Here is a 22,983-nt window from a genome sequence, read left to right as displayed (position 1 = left end):
TAATGCTATACTCCATTCTTCCTCCCGGCTTCCTTTCTATTCTCACTCTCATCCGACTGATGAATGCAATTGGAGTAGAATCGCTTTCCCTTACTAGGTTTAGGAATCCGTAATTCTTCAAGAAGACGAGATTAACCCGGATCAAAAGAAAGCTTCTTATCGAGAGACAGATTACAGGAGAAAGCCCTATATCAGATGGCTTTCACTGCCCTTAGAGAAGAAGAGAAGAAAAGCCCTAGAGTAAGGGAAGGGAAGCCTCACAATAAGAGAGACTTTCTATCTTGCCTAGGCTATTCGATAGCGGACATAGTGGATTAGTTAGTAATGCCTAAGGTAACCCATTCAAAAAGTAAGGGCGCCCCATACCTACTCCCTCAGTAAAGAAGAAGACATCTATCTAATACCATTCTTATCTTTCTTATCTTGATCTAACGGCCGGGGAAGACCCATAAAGAAAGAAAGAGAGAACTCAAAGAGCAACTGCAACCTAAGAGCGGATAATAGCAGCGGATATATCGCTTTCTGTTTCCGCTCTATCTGCCAAGGGGAAATCCCGGTAAAGGGAACCCCGACCCCGAGAAGACCGTACTCATGTGCAACTAATTCAATAGGACCGGTTATGAACCCAAGAGCGGATAGGAGTACTCATACTCAAGGACCGGAAGCTCTCACAGCGTCAAGGCAAAGAATAACTCCTATTGGAAGAAGAGCGTTTACGATCAGAGCTAAAAGAGTGGGAGGGAATGAAATAGCAATAGCCGCTACTTCTGTCTGCGGCTATCTTCTCCTATTGATTAAGCCCTTCAAAGGCATTTTTTTTCTTTCTTCTTTCTAAAGGCAAGGCTAAGCCATCCGCCCTTCATTGCAGGGTAAAAGGGGAGACGGTTCCCAAGGGGTGGCTAGTTCGAGTAAGAGAGACAGATACAGATAAGGTCCTTTTTTCTGAGAGACCCGCTCTTGACTTTAATCATACCCACTAGTAAGCGCAGTGGATGCTCCTTCATACAGGGCACAGAGAGGCAAGTGATGGGCACTACTCATCATAAGAAAGCAGTCATGCAGATAGAAAGAGTAAAACAATGACTCTGACTAAGTAAAGAGATGAGGTTTTTTTTTCTCATCTATTTTCCATACCACAGCTCTAGACTTGTGCCCCTATTCAAACTATCTTTCAATCATACCACCCTTGTGGGTTGTTCGCAATTCACATTAAAGACCCTTTCCAAAGGTTGAGTACCTTGGCTCGGGTAGGTGGTGCTGGGTTCCGTGTCCTTGGCAGGCTCGACCATCGGAGATCCGTTCATTACGAACGTTTTTTCTCGATGTGGACCAAGCTCCGACTTCCTTTTTAGCTTTGGCTCGGAAGAGGTCGGCCTTTGAGCCCGTATTGGAAGGGGATCTTGGTTTTTTTTATTATAAAAGAAACCCCAGGAGTTACGTCTTATTCCCGAGGAGATGTTTGATCTCCCTAGTCTAGGGACTTCTTGTAAGGGCCCCTTATTTATGGAATGGGTAATGTGTTAAAGGATAGCTTAGGTACTGCAGTTGGTTTGGAATTAGACTACCTTAATATCAGACATCAAAGACAACACAGAATCCAAGTCCAAGACTTGAGTGATAATGCTAGAGAACGTATCCTTCTTGGCAAGGCAAACAACCTTTGCCAAGGTTCCGAAGGAAAGATAGATCTGAACTAACACAATCACTATAATCATCCCTCTTGTATGTATATAAGTTTTTCGATGAAAAGAGGGGATTATGATACCCTAGGAGCGTGTCAGAAAGATGGGTACGCGAAGTGAGTAATGGTTAAATTCTCCGCCACAAGCCCTCTGAAGCGAGGATGCACACTGCTTTAAATAGAAAGCGCAATGCAACATCCCCGAACGTCGGGCCGTCCTCATTACCGTAAGAGCAAACAGGTAAGCTCCAATACATAACTCCTTAGTACGTCAGCGGCTATCAAGATCGCTTTGTTAAGCAGTGACCTTAATAACCGAGAGTCTTCTAAAACTCTCTGCCACAAACTAAAGAATTGAATTACCTTGCGCCGGTATCATTTCGCTTGAGCCGGGAACTCCTGTTTACCTTGAGACAGGTATTCCTTCTTATAGATATCACCGAAAAAGCGGAAGACTAAGAAGACTTTGTCTCGCCCACGCCCAGGAAAGAAAAGATCAGATCAGCAACGGCTTTCGAGTAGAGGATTTTTTTTCTTTTCATTATTCCCTCGGAGTTGAGTTATAGTTAGCAGATGGGATCTAATTCATTAGAGGAAGGGATGGTGATTAACTGATAGAACCTCTTCTCTTCTTTCAAATCGCATCTCTCAAGTGAGAAGAAAAGGCCCCCCACGGAGCGGTGGGAAAGCAAGGGCGTAGCAGGAAGAAGAAGTATGAAAGCAGCAAATCTTTCCTCCTCTGATGAGGCTTAGTTCAGCTAGCCCTAGACAGATCACATCTCATTAGAAAGGCAGGTATTTTCATTTTTATTTAGGATCTTTCTTATTTACCTTTAAGGCATCCTATTCCCCGTTTTGACTTTCTTTTGGAATCGTCTTCTTTTAAATAAGATCTTCTCCCTTGTTCTTCCCTCTTCCTATGATGAAGACCTGCTAAGTGATTTCCGAAAGCTCCCACTATGACTAAAAAGCTCCCAATAGGCCACGTAGCAGCTTAAGCTTATATTATAATAAAGTAAGTAGGAAGGAGCGAAAGCTACTCGACCAGACGGGAGAGGCGACCAAAGGAAGCTGGTTCACCTTCTCTCCTCCGTTACAACATAGGTCGTTCCAATCCCGGATGAAAATATTCCTAAACTGAAGTCAAGGAGGAAAGTTCCATCGTGTCCTTCAAAGATCGATCTGATAATTGCGTATATAAGGTTTTACCTAACTAGCCCTAAAGGTAACTTAAAATCCTCAAGCTCTTCTAGATACGTTTTCTCGGGATTTTTGCTTTCATTAGAGTGGTATCAGAGCTCTATTCTGAAGATTACATATAGAATAGTTCCTCTTACGATTAGTCGTAATTATTTATTTAATAGTTAGATTGGAATTTACCCTGATGAAATCCCTTGTGGGCTTACGAAAAGAAAGATATCCTTAAAGAAAGCATTACACATGAAGAAGAGTAGGCTTGCTTCTTTCAAGGCCACTCTACTGAATTCCTGACAGCAAACGAGCGGAATACTTGACCCAGGAAATACCCCGAGAAAGAGGGATCTCCGAGATCCACGGGAGATATGTCTTTTGTAGGTGCTGAAAAGGTGTAGTTAATTCACTACAAATAGACTGAACACCGTAGTAGGAGCTACATCTCTCAAAGATCGACTCGAAGGTAGCCATACTTATCTTACGATATAAGTGGACTACCCGCGATATCGAAAACCATGAGAGATAAAGCAGAACCGGTCAGCCTTTGCATCACGACGTCGAATCATCTTTCGATGAAACGACGGTATGATGCGAGGAAGCCCCGTCCGCGTCAATGATACAGCGGGTGATAACTCTTTGACTCCAGGGATGGCCCCATCTCGGCTGTGGATCTAATCAGCTCCATCTGACCGCCAGCCTCCACAGTGAAGCTTCCGGCTACAGCTTCCACTGCAGGACAGGAGTTGAAGTGAGTGCTTCAGGTGGATAAGCTTCGGCGCTCTCAACCTGGTTTGGATCGTTTGACTATGGCTCCGCGTTCTTTACAATCATAAGCTCGATCACGAGGGTCCAAATCAGGGTCTCCATCTCGCCTTATTTATTAACTAAGTTCGGGAAAAGAAAAATTTGCATAAGTTATAGGTATAGCTCAGGAGATGAGATTGGATCCGCATCATCTGGAACTAAAGAAGCTTCGGGGTCTTGATTTCCATTCTATTCTTCATATGGAATTAGAACCGGGCAACCCCATGATCGTGATTTGATCATCATTAGGTGGTGAGAAAGCACGCCTTATGACGAAGGGGGAGCATTACGCCCGATCAAGACAGCAGTCTGCCCTCTAATAGAGGGTGCTATGGAAGAAATTAGGCACTGAACTGAGGTTTAGTAGTGCTTATCACTCAGGACGGCCAGACTCCAGTCGTCGGTTTACTGGAAGACTTGCTGAAGAGCTTAGTGCAAGGGAGACCGAGCAAGGGGGATAAGTTCTTCCAACTGCTGAGTTTGCCTATAAAAAGGATGTGAATCGGCCTATGTTAAGTAAGGGGGGAAGTAAGCATTCGAAGTGGTGTATGGTAAGAGGACTAACAATAAGGGGGAAGCGCAGCGATCAAAGCTTTGGTTTAGGGTCCACTTGGTTTAAACGAAAGAAGAGATCTTTCTAGCGATTCAGTTCCTAGAGGGTTCCAAACCTAGCCTTCCAATATGAGAGCGAGACAAGCAAGCCTGAATCCATCCAATGAAGGAAGTGACGCTTGCTACGATCAATATCCGAACAAGACCTTGACTTTGAATCTAGATTATGGGTGGGACCCCCTCTCCCGCGCGATTTGATCTTTCTCCCATTTGCCGAGTCGAGCTATCACCCCGATTGGAATAGATATACACAGCCCCTCTACCCCCTACTCTAGTCAGCTTTCTATCTCTTTCTCCAACCTTCGATGATCCTCCTGCAGGCAAATCATCGAAGTCAAGAAGAAGTGATGGGCCTGATCTTCCGATATCGATATCTGATCCCTAAGCTGAGCTCCAAAGTTTGGATTTCTTCCTAAAGCTAAAGTAAGGGCAAGGCCCCGGTCGGTTCTCCCTTTCTTTCCTGGTTATCTGTTCTCTAGTCGTATAATCATACCATTCTGCCATACTATTTTCATAATTCATTCCACGTGGAAAATCGTCTAGCTAGGGAACTCTTCATCAGACGATTTCTCATATGATTATTTTCGTGAATTCGACGTAGAAGAAGTTCGCCTTGCCTCCCTTTATTAAGTACTGGGCTAAGGGCGGACCCCTAACCTAAGAGTTCTGGTTATGACCAGCCGAAAACAGGCCCTCTAGATGCCTTATAACCGTCCTTTTAGCCTATTCCCGCTTATGCGTACTTCATGGCTGATAGGCCTACAGACGCTTGACGCCCCGGAATAGCCTTGCTTTCGCGTTCCCCCTCCTTCCTTAGATCAGGTTAGCACTTATGCTGCTTCACGCAACTATATTCAATCAATTGAGTAGAGAGGGCAATTGAATCAGTCGTCATCCTTCGCTCTTGTGCTAAAGGCTCTCTTACCACAGGTCGCCATTCCATCCTTTTTCGAAAGGGTAGATGCTTTTCTCCTCGATTCATCGAGATTTCAAGTTGACATCTCGAACATAATCCTGTTGTTGGTAATGGCCTTGGCGAATGACTTGCCACGCTTTCTGGGCTTGACTCTTGTGGGATGTGCTCAGCCGCCTCCAACTCTTTCTGTGGGTCAGACAACTTCCTTAGGTCAGCAGACATCATATTGATCTCTACTGCTCCCGCAAACGGTGATGTCTCGATTCCCATTGGTCGGTCTGCTATCCGGAACAAACCTTTGTCCAAGTAATCTTGAATCAGATTCCTGAAATTTACACAATTATTTGTAGAGTGAGTCCATTTCTCGTGCCATTTACAATAATGTTTTCCTTTTCTTTCTTCTTCTTTAGGTATCTTATGTCCAGGCAGACAGGTCAAAAGCTGTTGATAACCTGGCGGCTGCTTCAGAGCTTCAGATGCCAACCAGTCGGCCGCGATCTTACCTTCTCTCTTCTCTATGAGTATGCTTACAAAAGCACTGCCAATCCCTTTGAACAAGATTCCAGCAAGCTTGGATCAGTTGTGCTTGAGGGTGATTAGAGGAAATCAAATGAATCACAGCATGCAAACAATATTCAAAATCAGTTTCAAGAATGACCTGCTTGTAACCCAAATCCCATGCCAACATAAGGCCACGGTAGATGGCCCAGAATTCAGCCACATTCTTGGTTGTACAATCCAAATTCTCAAAGAAAGCAGACACCCATCCGCATTATTCATTTTAACAAAAAAGACTGTAAGGGGAAACCATCTAACAAAAATATTCGTATATTCTCGCTCATCCACGGGTTTTTCCCAAGCCAAAACCTACTCCTAACAAGTTGCTGGATCGAAGTAGTACATTATACATCTGCCCGCCAGCAGCGGAGGGGGTTCGATTCCCGTTATACGCGATGTGGCGAAAAAGACTGATTCAACAAGATATGCCTGCATGTCGAGAGTTCGCTCCCTCTCTCTCAGCTAAGGAAAGAGATAGACAATTCATGTACTTCGCTATTTCCTGCGGATCTATCGTATCGTTACTTCTCTCTGATTGTGATTTCCCATGTGCCGTACTATACCGCTAAGGAAAACAAACAAGAACCAGGCTAGGCTACTCCTCTTCCCCTTTCTGAATCAACTTGTCCTTGCGCTTACCACTTCTTAAAACTTGCGAGCGAGTGTCGATCGCTCCATTGCCTGGGCAAGATCTGACGACTCCTGCCCAAAGATGGCGGGTTACGAATTCAGATTAGCTACTGCCAAAGAGGCCAGGAACGAGCTTCCGCTTTATCTAAAGAAAAAACCTCTTCCTTTCTCTCTTCCTGATCAGCGGATTCAGAGTGATCAGGTGAAGCCCCCCTTCTCGTTGGACGTGACAGTCAGTTACAGTGGGTAAACTAACGAAGGGAAGAATTTGATTTAATCACAGAATTGAATCGGGTCTCATCCCTTCGATTCCTCGCTGCATACTTCAATGAGAAAGGAAAAGAGCTTTGTTGCGTGCTTCTTCGGGTGTGGTTGCAAGATCTCGCTTTCAGTTCGAAAATGTGTACGTAGCTTCCTTGTACAATAGCTCTCTCTCTCTCTGAGAGAGTGATCGGGAAGCATTCGCCCCTCCGTATCTGACCCTGACCCACGCTCTAGCGCTCTTTCGTCGTCCAAGTCGCATACCTCCTAAACAGTCTATTTGGTTTTTAAACGCGATCTATTTAACTGATTAACTGTGAACTACGTGGGACTTGATTCTTTTTTTGCTGAAAAGAGAAGGTACGTAGGCAGCTCTCCTAAAAAAGAGTGAAGTTCCGCCCGCCTTTGAAGGCTAGCTCCTGCTTCGGAGCTTCATCCCCACATCTCACATATTGGAAAAGGCAAACTAAAAAGGGGAACTCAGTCAATAGACAAAGAAAAAAACTGATATGTTACACAAAAACAATCCAATGTTTGTCTTTCTAAGGATTTATTTTCCTTGTCGTAGTTCATATTAAAGTTGGAAAAATTCTTCTTTTTCTTCTTATTGTGGAAACGGAGGGAAGGCAAAGGAAGAAAGCCGGGCAGGTGCTTTAAGAAGGCGCCAGTTGACTCCCCATAGGCAGAAGATTCCTATCCAGTTGGGGTCCCTTAGAGCGAGTTCCATTCTTTCAGCCCTGAATGTCTTTCCTTCTGCCTCCCCAGTTCAACAATAGGATTCTATCTTCTGGTTAAGCAAGATCTTAGTCATTTCGCCTTTGTGTGATAACTCTATCTTTCTGGAAGCTACCTCCCCTCTCTCTTTATGCACTTGCCTAGAAGGCTTAGGTGTCCGTGGGTAAGCAACCGCTGCTTATCGATTAATAGAGCCAGCTCCACGTCCGAGCCTTAGAATAGAACAAGACATTTGAATTCTAGCGCACTAGCCTTAGCTAGACTCCTGCTTCAAGTGCTGATTTGAATTTCTTAGTTGAAGGAGTGAGAATAGGCCTAAGGGAATAATCAATCCTGGGGTTCCTTTTGTCTCACCATTGGCTTCATTGGGATCATTTTCTAAGTATAGGAAGCAGAGAGGTTGCTAGTAGGTTTTTCTAAGTCCCTCCGTAGTCCAGTCCTTGAGTTCTTTCTTTGGAAGTAGTGAATGTGGTAAGAGGTGTATAACCATTACCCTTTCCTTTAGTCAGGAAAGGGCTATTTCCCCTACCTTTCTTTCTAGGCGCAGGATTTCATTCCCCTAGTGCTTTCTGTCCTTCTGAGGGGTGAAAGCGAGATTGAATGCTCTAAGCTGAGTGTAAGGGTAAGGTCGAGATAGTCTTGGCAATTCATCTACCTTGTTTGTGAGGTATTATTATGAAAATTCTAATTATTATATTAGGTAATAATCGCCTTATTTCTGTCTTGTAGTACTGTCGGTCTAAGGAGAGGAATGGAAGTAGTCGTCTTGCTTCTTTTCTTTGGATCTGCTTATGTCTCTACTTCGCTTGATTCTCATGCCAGTGGACTTCATGCTCTGTTTTTGGCCTTATTAGCTTGATTTCATAAGTGAGCATGAAGTTGGAATTGAATAGATAGTGAGAAAAAGCGCCTTTCGTGATTCAAGTAGTAAGCTCGGATTCATGATTGAGAAAGAAATCTTCCAAGCGCAGCTTTAGCTGAATCTATTATAGGGTAGGCTCTTTGGATAGATTGACTTAAGGCGATGAAGGCACACATATTTCAAATCTCGGCTCCCCTCAAGGAAAAAGCGGGATACTTAGCTGAAAGGGTGAACAAGGCCGAGCGCCTTCAAAGGTTGCTCCAGTCGCCTGAAGCCTTGTGGATTGATTGTGGGGGATTTAGGCGTGTCACGCCAACCATCTTCCAGTTCCTGGATAATCATTCCCGGATAATGCTTGCCGCAGGGGCTAACCCTATCTTCGCGCATACTTCCTTGGTTGTCTGGGAGTTGAATCAGAAGCATCGAATGAAAGGTTCTTTCCAAGACCATCTGCTATTGAATCAGCTGCTGTTGCCGGGCGAGATTCTATCTTTTCCTTGTAGTCCACGGGATTTTACTCTGGGGAAGCTCATTCCTTGGATGGATCATAACTTATACAAAGGATAGTCTCTGTAAGAAGGACCAAAGCGCACTGAAAGAACCTACCGATTCTTGCCAGTCATAACAACCAGAACGGGTTAGCCTTCGTTTGCCCCATTGGCGAAGTCATAAGTTGTGGTGAATCCGTGTCGCTACTATAAAGTGCTTTCCATAGTTCAATAGAGAAAAGAGAGAAGAGCAGGCCGATTTCCTTTACTTTATTATTAAACTTAAACAAAGAATCGTTTGACTTTGAATGCCGAAACCTTGAAAGCAAGGAAGGGCCTCTTTCCATCCATAGAATCTCTTCCTTATGCTAGCACTTTCAGCTATCTTTCTTAACCTGCTTCTATCAAAGCAGCTTGTAAACTCCGACCATCGTCTCAGTGAAGTAGCCCATGGGTATGGGATACGAACGATTAAGAGTTCTTGCTTAAAAAAAAAGGTACGTACTAACTGAGAGTGGAATCTATCCTGACTTTCAAGTAGCGCTTGATTGAGGGATGAACCCCGAATCCGTACTTTCCGGTACTATGCCTACTCCCCTTTCCTCTTTCAAGTGGGTTGAACTCTTTCTAAGGCAAAAGGCCAAGTGTGTGCCACGAGTGCTCTGTCTTCGAAAAGGCAGAATGCTGTTATAGAATCCGCTATTTTAGGAATAGAATAAGCTTTGTGTCCTAACCAGATGCCGTGGGGCGATAAGGGGTGCTTTATCTAAACTAGGCAGGAGAACTTGGCTAACTTTCCTACTCTGATAGCATCTCTGAACGGCAGGTACCCACAACCGCCGTAACGAAGGAATGAATCTATTAAGTGGGAAAGAGCCCTCGTAAGGCCTCTCTCATCCCTTGCTTATGCTGAATCGAGATTTTATTGGTCTTCTTTGACCCGCGGGTGCGAATCGGTAGCTGTGAAACTAGCTCTGGCTTGATGACTGCTTTACTTTTAGCTTTTTCCTGGGGCATAGAAGGAGTTGATCCTGGTCGAGGTAAATGGATTTAGGAATTCATACCCGGTTCAAGGGAAAAGGCAAGGAACCTTCAACAGGCATGGTACGAGAGGAAAGAGACCAGCCTTAGGCCTCTTCAGCTAATAGATGCGTCAAAGACCGTTGCCAGCTACTGCTAGTCGCAAACAAGCCCTTCCCTTCTGGGCTAGGAGTGAAATGCCCTCGATCGACTCGGGGCTAAAAGCCCTAATGAAGAAAAAGAATTGTCCTAAGATTGCCTACTTAATCCGGTACTTTCTTCTTCCCCAAAAACAGGAAGGTTTTGTCCGGATTTCTTACTATCTTCGGTACTGCTTTTGTTTTGAGAAGAATGAATCTCAAGTTTCATCCTCAGGTTCGGTAGGGGGCGTAGGAACGGATAGCGCTCTTAGTTAGCTTAGGAGCGGAGGTACGAGACAAAAAGGGGAGTTTCCCTCGACTAAGCAGTTTCCACTAGACCTTTGGCTAATAGTTTAGTTGTTCCCAGAGGAATTCAATCTGGGCAGCTAGAAAAGGAGAGGGGCGGTGTGTACAAGGCCCTGGAAGGAATTCACCGCCCTATGGCTGACCGGCGATTACTAGCGATTCAGGCTTCATGCAGGCGAGTTGCAGCCTGAAATCCGAACTGTGGACGGGTTTTTTGGAGTTAGCTCACCCTAGCAGCGGAATTGAATCAGAAAGCAAGACAGAATAGGCTCTTACTGCTCTAGAAAGAACTTCCCTTGAATCTACTGCTATTGATATTAGCTCAGGGACTTCGGTGCCTTAAGCGGAAGAGGGGATTTCTTTCTCTTTCTGGCTGCTACGCTCCTTTCTTATTCTTTTTTTCTCTCTCTGAAGTGAGTGAAGTCAAGCTAGCCTCAGCAAATCGGACATAAGCAATAGACCTAAATCCCCGTCCTTTTAGAAAGAGGATAGCGATTCTCTTCCAGTGCTTTAATGTTGAGTTCAAAGAGTAACCTATAAGAAAAAATGGTAGGAATACCCGGAACCTAGCTCTATCGGAACTTACCTCAGCGACTTTCACTTCCTATCGGCTTCGGACCGAAAGAGAGTGAGATGGAATCCAGAAGAGATAAGGCATTAGGCAATCTTTCTAAGAAATTTCAGTCATCGATTGACTCCTATTCCCACTTCTTAGGAGTGAAAGGCTGGTCTTGAAGAGCCTAGGTTCACTCATGACTTAGTGTGCAAGACCGGCTCTCCTCTTTCAACAATGTTCTAAGAGTGGGATTTTCGCTTTTCTGGATTTCCCACCAATTCCTTAGATCCCTAGTCTTAGAGCTAAAGGAAGTCCTCTAACTAATCTAATCCACCGAAGGAGAAGGCGGAGTTCTCTTTCCTCTGCTATCAATAATAAGGAATAGCAGGCTGCCGTTAAGGTAGCTCACCCGGCTCAACAATAGAAATCCCTGCAGTTCAGCCACCCGCGGCTAATTCAATTCACTCTTCTTGAAGCTCTTGTGAAATGGTCTCTGTCCTTCGCTTTCCCTTCCATTCTTATGGTAACTAGGCCTGATAGCATCTTTGCTAGTCTTGTCGGACTAGGAGCTCTACTAGGCTTGACCGTGGGAAATTGCTTGATTTATGAAAGAAAGAATGACGTAGGTAGATAGAAGTAGTAGGAGTTCCCGTCGAAGGGCAAATGATTCATTTAGAAAAGATCCGATACCAAGTAAGAGCGCACTAGCTGGTCGGTGTGAATGATAAAGTCTTAAGTCAGTCTTTCTGGAACGCCACATCTTAGAATAGCAACATCCTTCTTATTACAGCACAAACCACAAAAAAGGAATTGCCTATAGAGAGGAAGTAGGCTTTAGACAAAAAGTGCCTCTTGTGCCCCTAGTAGGGAAAGCAGCTGAGATAGAGAGAGCAGCTCTCCCTTAAAGTCCTTTATAGATTTCTAGTCGGGAATAGAGCTGTGGCTTAGATCCCCTGATCGAGTAATGGGCTTTGTTTTTCTCTCGTTCACGTTGATAGCCCCGGTTCAGTTCAAGCTGCTGCGAAAGAATTTGTCGAAGTGGTGGAACGAGCTTTCCTATTAAAAGCTGCTAGGTGAATCCCTAAAGTAGATTAGTTCGATCAGCAAGACCCGTCTCCGCAGCATTGGAATCAATATTTTGCTTGGCATAGTTGCAGTACGACTTTCCTGGTCTATTTAACTAACTGAAGCTAGCCGAGATCGAGAGCTTTCTTATCATGCAGCTCCTGGATTGAAAAGAAGCTGGTGGGCCAAGGCTTAAACTGCCAGACAGAGACGAGCTAGCTGGACTCTTACGTAATTGAGTATAGAAAGAGGAATCGTCTTATGTGCGGATTGAAGTGCGTGATAGAGATAGATGCTTCCGTAAGTTTACTTTTTTCAGGAAAGCTAAATTCTTTTAGTCTTCCAGGGGGATCGAATCTTAACTAACTGACGTATTGTAATATCAACCAGCCGAGAATAAAATCAAAAGAAGATTGATTGAAAAAGCTAAAGTACTATTGATGGACTTCATGCAGCTGGCTTTCACTCGAATCTTTTTCAGTTATAAGGTTTTCTACTCCTTTATCCTTTGACTCTCAACTCAATGCATCACAGACTGACGAGTCTAAGACAAGTTAGAAGAGCTAATAGAACTTGGCTTACTTCTTACTGAATGCCGTACTTAACTGAGAGTTCTCCCGGTCCCGAGAGAACCCGGGATGTTAGCGATTAGTCAGTCCGGGTCCAGCTAGTCTTGCACTTCACTTTAAGACCGGTCCTTCAAACAAAGGCTTAGTAAGCACAGATTCCCTAGAAAGAAAGATTTCCTCTCTTACCCAGAATTCGAATGCTTAGCTAAGACTGAATTTTTCACCTTCTCGTTCATTACATTAGGTTAGGAGATCTAACCAAGCACGCGAAATGCGACATTGACTCAAGAAAGTCAATAAAAGAAAAAGCCAAACCTTAGAGTTCGCTGCCGGTACAGTGCCTATTCCTTATGAGTTCTAGGCGTCTTCTAGGCTTTCACCCTCTGCCAGTCAGCTATCGAGATTGAGATGCCTGCCTCAAAACCAGTCATCCGAGTGGGGCCCTGCGACATGTGCCATATTTAGGTTGCTTGCTTCCTTACACTAAGACCACTATCAGGCTTAGAGCCAAGGGGCCACTGCTTGCACGGACATAGGGGCATACGAACATAGGGGTAGAGTAGAGGTTTTTCCAACGCAGGACGGAATGGACTAGATGGACAGCTAGCACTGCCCCCTCACTTCCCACTTCCAAGAGAGGACCGAATCGAGGACTCGAAGACTTAGACAGAAACCCCTTTATATCGCTCCTGCAACAGAAAGACTCAATCAACAGCCGTATAATCAAGCAAAAAACAAAGAGAAAGATTCGAGGGAGGAAGATGCTCTCCCTTACGGTCGAGTTACTTTGTTCCTTCCTCTCGCTTCGCTCGAGCATCTTCAAACCTCACTCCGGCGAATGGGTACCTAGGCTTCTCTTGCCAATGTATACAAATATAAAGACCTGGCGAACTATCTTTCCAAAGCCCCTTTCTTGCTGCAAGTATAATGATTAGACGAAGAAGAGGCCGTCAGACCAGAAAGAAAGCTACCCTTTTCAGCTAGATTGAGATTTAGGTAATGGGCCGTCAGACAGAGACTGAGCGCAGACGCACCCGAGGAGTTTGATTTCTACGCTTCTTCTTCCTTTCTGAAGGGCACTTTCTTTCTCTTGAAAGATTTGATGCGCCACACGACTTACCCAATAGCTTTTCGATTGTTGGCGCCGACTTCCCCTTTCAAAGTAAGATAGTTTCGAACAACATATATGATATTGTAACTTTACTCTTTTCATCCAACTCGAAATATCGTAAGAGAAGCACTTTTACGCCCAAAAAGTCCCATGTCTTTCCGGACCAACCACCGGCGATTTCCGACAAGTCTTTTCCCGGGGGAGCGGAAAAAGAAAAGAAAATGAATCAAAGCAATGGACTTGCTAATTTCAGAATACATCACATCTCTAGGGTTAACCCTGTCTATCGCCCTTCTTGTGGCTTTTAGGGCTGGACAGGCCAGAAATCTAAATTCCATTAATATGGGGAATAAGCTCAATCAATTGACTATAGATACGCTAAAAGAAAGAATCGTATCCAAAGTAGAAATGCTTGTACGGGTTTATAAAGAAACTACTCCAGGTTTGGACTTTGAGCTGCCTCCCATAGAACCTATTGCTCAGCAGATCCTTTTTACAGAGGAAAGTATTCCCTATCTTAATTCCCTATATACGAGTCTCATTGAGAACGGGACCCAAGGGGAATACTTTATCCAAGTTATACAATTTTTTCTAGGATAGTCTTTCTTTTTCTGATGGTTCCTGACGTACTGGAGTTATAACATTTGAATTTCTCTTACATTCTACGTTCACTTTCACACTGAAGCTTGAAAGGAAAAGTCAATTAAGAGAAATTCATAGCTATCTCCCGCAGGCTATTCTTTAGATCGTTCCACTCGTTTAAGAATACTCATACAGTCTAATAAAATAAGAAAAAAACCCAAAGAAAAGAAGCGAGGCTCGCTGAACTATTGATTAACGTCCTTCAAAGAAAAGAGCGTATTCTATTCCTTGCATGAAGAGTTTGATCCAGGCTCAGGATGAAAAGCTGGCGGCATGCTTCACACATCCAATTCAGACTATGTTTTCGATCAATCTCATTCGCTCTCTAAAATTTCTTATAATAAGAAATGAAATGTCTGATTTGCTCTTTCACCTAGTTAAAGAAAGGTAATTGTCCGCCCAATAGAGCTTAGCCATGAATAGGCCGAAATGGTCTCGCGAAGCCGGTCCCCGGAATCCCAGCGACAAAGTCAAACTTAGACTGGCCTGCTTAAAGCTAGCTTTCTCACTCTTTGATTGATAAATAGAACTAGATCTCGACCTGTCTTTCTCACACTAAGAGGAAATGCAGACTTTCTGGCTTGAAGACTAACTTGGAAACCAGGCTTTCGCCCTCTAACCCAGCTTTCAAAGAAAACTGTCTGGAACAGCTGCTTTCAAGCATCAAGAATTGATGATGCCCCCCTTAGGACAGCAACTGGGCCCCCGGTAAATGGAACGGGCTGGAAAGAAACAACAATAGCAACTCCTTCTAAAACCCCAGGGAAAGGGGAGATAGAAAGACTATTCAGTACAGCGGAGAGAGTCTATTTGATGGTAAGAGCTATAGGAGCCCTACTTAAGGCTTTTACAGTATAGTAAAAATATATGATATTCGAGAAGAACGGGGAAGCAAGGGAAGGAGAAGCTGTTGTGAATGAATCCGGTCTTGGGAGTAAAGGCGTGCCTTAAGGCAGCGAGGGACGAAAGGATAGAATGATTCTTTGTATGCGCGAGCTGAAATACAGTTAGTTTCATTAGAGCCATTTTCTCACTTAGTTACCAACTTCCAATTCAAGTGCCACCGAGTAAATGGTAGCTTCAGATGAGATAAACCCCTGAGTCCAACGACGGATCGTAAAGTAATGGTCTCCAATGACCCAAGGTTTTTTTTACATGCTGATAATCATTCTTATTCCCTTTCTCCGAGTTGAGGACATTCATTGGCTGCGGTGCCAGTTACACGATCGAACATCAGGCAGTCACTTCACTAACAACTAGAATGATAGCAGAATGGCTTAATGAAACTGCCAAGACTAGAGGGATTGGAATGATTGCAAAACCCTAACTTCCAAGACTTTACGGTTAACTTACCACAATAGGACGAGAGGGAGATGCCTCAGACTAAGAAGAAAGGGCGAAGGAAATGGCCCCGAAAGAAAGGAAAGCTAGGACATGAAGTACATTCCCCCATCAAAGGGGTGGAGCTAGTTAGACCATTACCGAAAGATTCCATTCCAATCCTTAAAAAAAGAAAGAGAATGGAAAAAGCTCGTGACACAAGAAGGGCAGGAACCTTAATACCTGAGGAAAGAGATAGAAATGGATTACTTGCTTCTCCAAAGGCCCCACGCGGTTAAGAAGCTGAAAGAGAAGCTACTGGGACTGGGCATGGGCATCCTCACTGACGCTATTTAGTTATTCGGGATCAGAATTCCCACTAGAGAAGACGGGAATTGAGTTATGATTGATGAAAGTCTGCTATGTATTAAGTAGTAAAAAGAGTCTCAATTGACTGGCATCGCCCTTCACTCAAAAATTCCTCAAAGAAAGCAAGCAGCAAGTCAGTCTGCGCATAGCATACTATCTCAGTTATTCTCCTTTCCTTTTACGACCGGTCGAAGGGGAATAGAAAATGTTAGTCAAGGAGTGAAAGCCACTTGACTGTAAGGAGAGGAGCTCACTATCAGGACGGACGGGTATAAGCGATTAGCGATAAGCTATAGTTTCCCTTTTGCCTCGAATGACTGCTTTAAAGTCAATTGTGATAGAGCTCTTTGAAAGGAGGTTAAGGCATCTGGATTAGGTTCCGGACTAAGGGACTGAATTGGCACCATCTTTTCAGCTATGTCAAAGAGTCATTTCCACGCCACTGATGCTGGAGTTGTCGAAGCTTGGGCTGTCTACTATGGAATGAGGCTAGCATTGGAAGCTTTCTTTTACCGAATAGATGTGGAGACAGGCAGTGCAATGTGGGAGCCGTGCTCCAACAAGACCCGAGCCTAGCATTGGACACATTGTGGATGATATTAAAGCTCTAATTTCTTCTTTTGAAGTTTCTAATTGAATGCTGATACTCAATGGTAAGAGGGTGGCACATCAATTAGCTAAACTATCCATTTCATCATCAGGGATGGGGAAAATATGGTTATAGGAGGTTCCTGAATAAAATTCCTCTAATAAACCATGGAGTCCATATGTGTAAAGTTAGCTAGTGTGGATTCGCGTAAAGCTGTCAAACAACTTACATTCGCGGAAAACCCTGCTGGTAATAGCAACATATAATACAAACAAACCTTAGAAATTCCTATGCTTCTAGCCAGCATGCCGTTACTAGTGGATTTAGTGGTCAACCCAGTCTATGACTATCCAATTCATATTCTTCTTGCCAGAAGGACCACCACCATTGATACATTGATAGTGGATTAAGTGGCAAACCTATACTATGCCCAAGTGCCGAGATACTTAAGTAAGGGTACCCTATTGCTAAACATCCGGCTAGCCATATAATGAAGGGAAGAAGCCCATGTCTGGAGCTATGCCACTGTAGAATCATTAATATTCGCGGAAACTACTAAAATTCTCGGATCTCTACCAGAGACCAGGACAGGCACGAGAACTCAAAATATTATCGGAAGCTCTTATCAAAGGATTTTACCTCTGCTGGACCTAAAGCCTTAAAATCGGAACCTTAAAGGTAAAGGTCAGGCGCTACTTCCTTGGTGAAGTATCTCATTCCACAAAATTTGAACAAATCTCTCGTGCTTAAGACATGAGAATTGGAAGGCGTATCCCTTACGTACTTTTTCTTAGCCGGTGTGTTGATGATCCATAAGCCCTATTCACTCCTTTTTTCTTTTGAAAGCTGTCGACAGTCATGTTCTTATATTTCTTTACTGTTCCGTACTAAATTCCTTTGTTCACCAATCAACTGAAGAACCAATTAGTTGTAGCAGCACCTGCGACTGAAAAAGTAGCCCCGGAAAACATTCAAAAGAAGAGGTCTAGGGCTGGTTCCGGAAAGGGATCGAAGAGAATGTAGTTCATTCAAGGCTCAGACAGAATTAGTTAGAAGCACCTCTTTCTATTGATATTGACTTGATGTGATGCTCTCTTCTCTCGCCCGTAAACCATAGGAAACATCCGCAGCAGACATCTTCAAAAAAGCTGGTTGGAGTTGCTCATTCCCATTTTCCGTTTGGGCAGTTGGTCGGAAAGTACCTAGTTCAGTGACGCCTATTGCCTTCGTCTTATTCAAACGTTATTGGCAGAATGCCTTCAATCTAGTCATGTTTGAAGCAAGGAACCAATCGTCATGCTTAACTTAACATACACATTTTGTAGAACTTATGCCCCTCCTCTCTTTAAGTAGAATCAGGCTGAGCGATCTACTATGAAGATACAATAGGAAGGAAGATACAAATATAGAAGAGAGAGTCTCGCATCCCAAGTGGAACACAGAATTCATGCTCAACACAACCTAATTGGTGAGCGGATGACCTCCTTAGTTATTAGCAGCCAAACCCACTTTATTACGATGGAGTCTTTTTTATACATAGTAAAAAAGAGGTCCTCAGGTCAACTCGCTTAAAAAAAGTAGATATTCAGTTGCTGTTCCGTAAGCCCTATTCACTCCTAGATGATACGAGGAATGAATCTCAGCAGGGGCCCATCAGCCCCATCTTTGAAAAGAGAAGAAAGATATGCAGCTTGCTTGCGGCTTTTAAAGGGATCTTTCCTTCCTTCTCTACCTACTTCTCAATACCCTCTGCCCCTTGGAAAAGAGCCCGAGGCACCTCTTTACTGATAAAAAGAATAGATAGAAAGAATGGGTTGGCTTAATACATGATTTGAACCACTAGCATCTACTTTCGAACCATTCGCCTCTACTCTTTGTTGTGAAGCTCATTCCCCGATCCCTACATCAAATGAGTCTGTTCTACGCTTTTAGGGTAGAAAGACTAAACCAAGACAAGTGAGCTAATGATGTCTCCTTCATCTGAAGATGAAAGCAGAATCTGAAATACATTGAGATCGCCGAAAAAGACACACAAAACTAGGAGAAGGAAGCAGCACCCAGCTCGATGAATCTGAAGCAGCAGATCTGCAAGACTCGGTCCTTCTTTCTTCTTTCTCAGTTTAAAGAGAGGAGAGGAAGGGAGAAGCGAACGGTTTTTGATCATTTTATTGACGAGATTTTCAATGAAAGCTGAGATGGGGTAAGTGTGAAGAGTCAACTATTGCCCTACTTTTCTTATTTCTTAGAAGAATGGCCCCGGTATACTCCTAAAAAGGGGATTCTCGCTCTACTGAATCGAAAGAATGACTCTCGCGTTTGGAACAGATAAGTTCGATACAGATAACAAAGAATAGAAATTGGAGAGCAGGTGCCCTTCCCTAGTGGAAGCCCTCCCAGCCCAAAGGAAAATGCCCAGATCATTTGAAAAAAAAAGATGCGTCAGTCACGCATCCTAATTGGTGAGCTTATGCCGGCCATAGTTCCTTCCCTGCTCTTAGTTTGCTTTTAAAGGCACCATTTTCGCGAGTAAAAAGAACATGTGGTTAACCGAATGGATCACAGGTTGCTGCTCCACAGTCTGAGTTCCTTGGTTCGCCCTTCCAGGCTTGGCTCCAGTCTCTACGGGCTCAGCAGCAGCTTCTTGGGCTGGGCCACCAGCTTGAGGCTGTTCCTGATGCTGGACTTCAGCAATGGTAGCCACTGCTTCTTCAGTCTGAGAATCTGCCTCTTTGTCGCTTGCGGCCTGGGCGGCTCGGTTCGGCCGAGCCTGTGGGCGTGGTGTTTTGTCCGTAGTTGGATCGGCAAATCGATTGGCGATTTGCCTTGCTTGGCTTACTTGCTTGATTGAAAGAGTTTTCCCGTTGGACAGCTACTATGAATAAATGGATTGTCTCTATTGAACCTAGCCTTACTAAATATCGTAAGAAAAAAAGCCAGCCGCTGCAAGTGCTTGAGAATGAGTTCACGCTCTTCTTGTTACAGTAAGTGCTGCAATTGAATCAGCTCTTGATGCAATAGAATAGGAGTTCTTGGTGTAAGCGTAACCGCAGTTGACTAAATATCCGCCGTGGTTGAATCACAAGGAAGAAAGATGGTAGCGTAGGGTAGAGTAGATTCGACGCTATGCCACAAGGTTATCCGAGTTCACAGGTGTCGTTGCTTATCCCTTTCTTCATTAAGATGGAGTTGGTGTTCAGTGTACCCACCTACTCACTCGCGGAAGAGAAGAATAGATCCATTGGCGGGGGTGACTAACCGTGGTTCGGCTGTCGCCCTAAGGTTACGATCCGTTGGGTTGGGAAAGCAACCTGGATCCACTTTCCTCCAAGAGCCATACCGATTGAGAAGGAGATAAAGTTGAAAACAACCGAGATCGGATCTCTCACGGAAATTGTGAGGCCCCAATGTGGTCATTACTGATGTCTTTCTTGTACCAAATAACTTGAACAGAAAAACAGCATGTTATTCCCATTCAACCCACAGCAAATTTTCGGAAGATTGAGAAAAACTCTTTCGCATTTTATATGTAAAAATCTTAGAGTTCGAATTTCTATCGTTGTCTTTTTACTTTTTTCCGTATTAACCGTAAGCTATTTTTTCTTTCTTGTATTCGGCATTGATTTGAGTCTGATTTGGGGAAAACTCAAATCAATGCTACTGGTCAGGTCGTTCCGCGTTCTCTTAAGTCGGCTTCTTGGTTGGGAGGTTCCTATTTTCGTTCTGGTTTTTCTTGTTGGTTTGGAACTGGATTCCAGCTTGCACATGAGACCTGAGAACGACTCCCCTTCCTCAAAGGACTCTAAAGAGGCCCAGGTGAGTAGTCCGCTGGGAGAGGAACGGGACGCATGGAAAGGAAACCGAGGCCGACACACCTCCTTCGCTTTCGGATTCAAAGCGGGTCCGCCCTTCCAGTGGAAGCGAGGCAGATACCTCTTTTCACTCCTGCTCGTCTTCTCTTTCTTCACCTCCTTCGAAAGAAGTGGATTTCGGGTCACTCACTTCTTCCGAAATAGATTTCTGGAAGGAAAACATCCGAAATCTATTTCTAGATCCGGTCGAAAGCATAAAGCCGCCCGGTTTGAGTCTAAATGATTTGGTAGTTGGAAAAAGGCGCGCTATTGAAATCCTAGCTAAAAACGAGGAAGCACGGGATCCGGTGGTCGAAAGGCTGTTCCAGCCACCTACTAAACTGGTGGATCAGGAAAGCTGCCAAGAGTTAATGAAAGCATTACGGCTGGAGCGATGGCCAAACGCCATAAGGGCGGAGAGGGGGTCGCCCTACGAAGCCATTTATGCAGTGCTTGATGAATTTAACCTTTTAAAAAAGGGTGAGGGGGAAAGTCAGTAAGATGTCGGAGAAGGATGAGTTGGTTAAGAAGAATCCTAAGCCGAAAGCTAAGACGAAGGCTAAGAAAGAAGATGGTTTCAGTAGGTAGGATGAAGTATAGGTCGATTGAAGTAGGGAAGGTCGATTAAGGAAGAGAATGTAGCTTCAAGAATGAGGCAAGGCCAGCCCTAAGTCTAAGTTGAAGTTACAGGGCTGGGAAGTATGAGTCGATCGGATGCAGGGAAGCCCAGGCAATCTTTTCCTATCAATCATTCGTCAGGAAGCAGTGGAGAAAGAATCGTCTTTTGAAATCTCATTGTTGAAGGCGTAGAGAGGGCTGAAAAAAAAAATAGGAGAATTTTTGATAGCCATCTCGTTAATAAAAAATTGTGTAATTAATTGGACCCCTCTGCCCGGCAGGCAATTTCCGTGCAACTAGACTTTCTCTAGTCCCTGCTATGCCAGCAATAGGGAATCCTTCGAAAACCGGAATGCAAGTTGCGTGATAGTTTTATTCCCCACAAATGAGAAGTCCCCAAGCATTTCGTTGAATCAGTCTTTTTTGCCCCCTTTCTCTCACTATATGTTTATATATACACCATTTTGTGAAACTGATTCTGCTAAAGCTAAACTCAATAGAATAACCCCTTCAAGATGTTATAACGCATGATAGCCGGCCCTCGCCCCGACATTGGCATTAGCTAAAAATGATTCTATTACATACCCGGTCTCGGAGGGACGGTCATTCCATTCTTTTTTATCTATCTTTAGAAGTAGGGTGAGGGGACGGAGCAGTCTTTCCATTCGAGTCATCTCCAAGCCGTCGTCGGGAGGGGGATTCTTCTTTATTTGCTCTTTCTTTATGGTGCAAACACATACCCGGATCAGCCTGGTTCTTCCCATGCCCCCCGGCCGGGGCCTGCTCCCCATCCCCACCATTCTCTTGTCGTACAAGAAGAGATCTCGCAGGATGCAATTTTTTCTGCTGTAGAGACTTAAGAGAAAAAACAATGGGAAGACCTTATTTCGTCCAAGGAGTGGCGGTTAACAGATCGCCATTTCACCCTCTGCGAGACAAAGATCTCTAACATCGTAGAAAAAGTTACTTCCTTATATAAGGGGGGGACACCTTACGTTCTTGAACCGATAACCATCTTTCGGCTAACCTAGCCTCCTCCTAAACCCAGTGATCTTTCAACCGTAGCTTTTTTCCCCTTTGTATGAGAGTTTAAAGAAATTTCTCTGATCCTTCTCTTTAGCTAGTACCATTTTTTATCTTTCACCAAGCTCGGTATGACTTACTCGATAAAAGGTATCGGTAGTCTCATCAGTCATTCCCTTATCATCTGGATTAATCGGACTATCTCAGCATATGGGAATCCGCTAGAGAATGGATTTTACTCATAGAACGCTAGTTTTATGTGATGACAAGAACTAACCAAAGAAATCAGGATTAATCCCACTTTTTGTCCCTTTCCTTTCTTAGGTTTGCTAGATAGAAAGAAGGCGAAGAGCGCAATAAGGTAATTGATTCTAGTCAATCGTTTAGTTCGCCTAAAGCTTAAAGAATGTAAAGTTACCACATCAAGTCAATGACTGCCACGTGTCAAGAAGAATTCAGAGGTGTGCTGAGTGCGGTTGTTCTCAGCTCTTTAGCGCCCTATGGCTCTGCTACCGTGATGCTTGGCCGAGCCTCCCTACCGATGTATCGATCCCGCACATTTAGACCAGTCCTAGCGGACAGGACAAAACTTCCCTTGAAGAAAGCCAGCCTGAGGGAACTGGATTGGTCATTCCACCATCACTCGATTATAGAGGGTTGGAGCCCTCTCTCTGAAAGCCCTCTTGATGCGATGATAAAATGGCTAGTATTCAAGGCTAGTCCCAAGAAACCAAGCTAAATGGCTATCCCGATAAGAAGATGAAGCCTGATCGGGCCAAAAATGAAAGCAATCGAAGGAAGGGGTAGAGCATGTTCTATTTTTCCGAATCTTAAAAGATGAAAATAGAGGGATTGGCTTAACTTCCTCTATGCGGTTGCATACAGCTTTGCTTGAGTAACGAGTAGGCCATTCCAGATAGGCTGCTTTTGCTATTACTGAAGCTTTTAAGAAAAAGACCTTTCCTTTATGATATGTTGCTTTATGATATTAAGGATTTTTCCAATCATTAGAGTGGTGTCATCCCCTTTCATTCATGTCTGATGGATAAAAGCCCGTAGGCCTAAC

General features: G+C 44.1%; 7 protein-coding genes across 7 annotated transcripts, besides 1 other annotated feature; 5 read left to right on the top strand and 2 right to left on the bottom strand.

Annotated features, from left to right (window-relative positions):
* Positions 1 to 7,289: part of a repeat region (repeat 1) that runs on past the window's edge.
* Positions 5,115 to 5,477, bottom strand: orf120b (hypothetical protein). The gene has a single exon. The coding sequence runs from the start codon at positions 5,475 to 5,477 to the stop codon at positions 5,115 to 5,117; it is 363 nt and encodes a 120-aa protein (YP_173500.1).
* orf119c (hypothetical protein) lies at positions 5,725 to 6,084 on the top strand. The gene has a single exon. The coding sequence runs from the start codon at positions 5,725 to 5,727 to the stop codon at positions 6,082 to 6,084; it is 360 nt and encodes a 119-aa protein (YP_173499.1).
* A 1,126-nt stretch (positions 7,290 to 8,415) lies between the features above and the next one.
* orf134b (hypothetical protein) lies at positions 8,416 to 8,820 on the top strand. Its single transcript has one exon. It carries the CDS (start codon positions 8,416 to 8,418, stop codon positions 8,818 to 8,820), a length of 405 nt encoding a protein of 134 aa, YP_173498.1.
* Positions 8,821 to 12,875: 4,055 nt separating this feature from the next.
* orf112c (hypothetical protein) lies at positions 12,876 to 13,214 on the bottom strand. The gene has a single exon. It carries the CDS (start codon positions 13,212 to 13,214, stop codon positions 12,876 to 12,878), a length of 339 nt encoding a protein of 112 aa, YP_173497.1.
* Positions 13,215 to 13,742: 528 nt separating this feature from the next.
* On the top strand, positions 13,743 to 14,108 carry orf121c (hypothetical protein). The gene has a single exon. The coding sequence runs from the start codon at positions 13,743 to 13,745 to the stop codon at positions 14,106 to 14,108; it is 366 nt and encodes a 121-aa protein (YP_173496.1).
* Positions 14,109 to 19,887: 5,779 nt separating this feature from the next.
* On the top strand, positions 19,888 to 20,520 carry orf210 (hypothetical protein). Its single transcript has one exon. It carries the CDS (start codon positions 19,888 to 19,890, stop codon positions 20,518 to 20,520), a length of 633 nt encoding a protein of 210 aa, YP_173495.1.
* A 1,827-nt stretch (positions 20,521 to 22,347) lies between these two features.
* Positions 22,348 to 22,656, top strand: orf102 (hypothetical protein). The gene has a single exon. The coding sequence runs from the start codon at positions 22,348 to 22,350 to the stop codon at positions 22,654 to 22,656; it is 309 nt and encodes a 102-aa protein (YP_173494.1).
* Positions 22,657 to 22,983: the final 327 nt, after the last annotated feature.

The sequence above is a fragment of the mitochondrial genome of Nicotiana tabacum (assembly GCF_000715075.1).
Source record: "Nicotiana tabacum mitochondrion, complete genome".
NCBI classification, from domain to species: Eukaryota; Viridiplantae; Streptophyta; class Magnoliopsida; order Solanales; family Solanaceae; genus Nicotiana; species Nicotiana tabacum.
The sequence above is the reverse complement of the archived record's forward strand: the minus strand, read 5'-3'. Positions and strand labels throughout refer to the sequence as shown.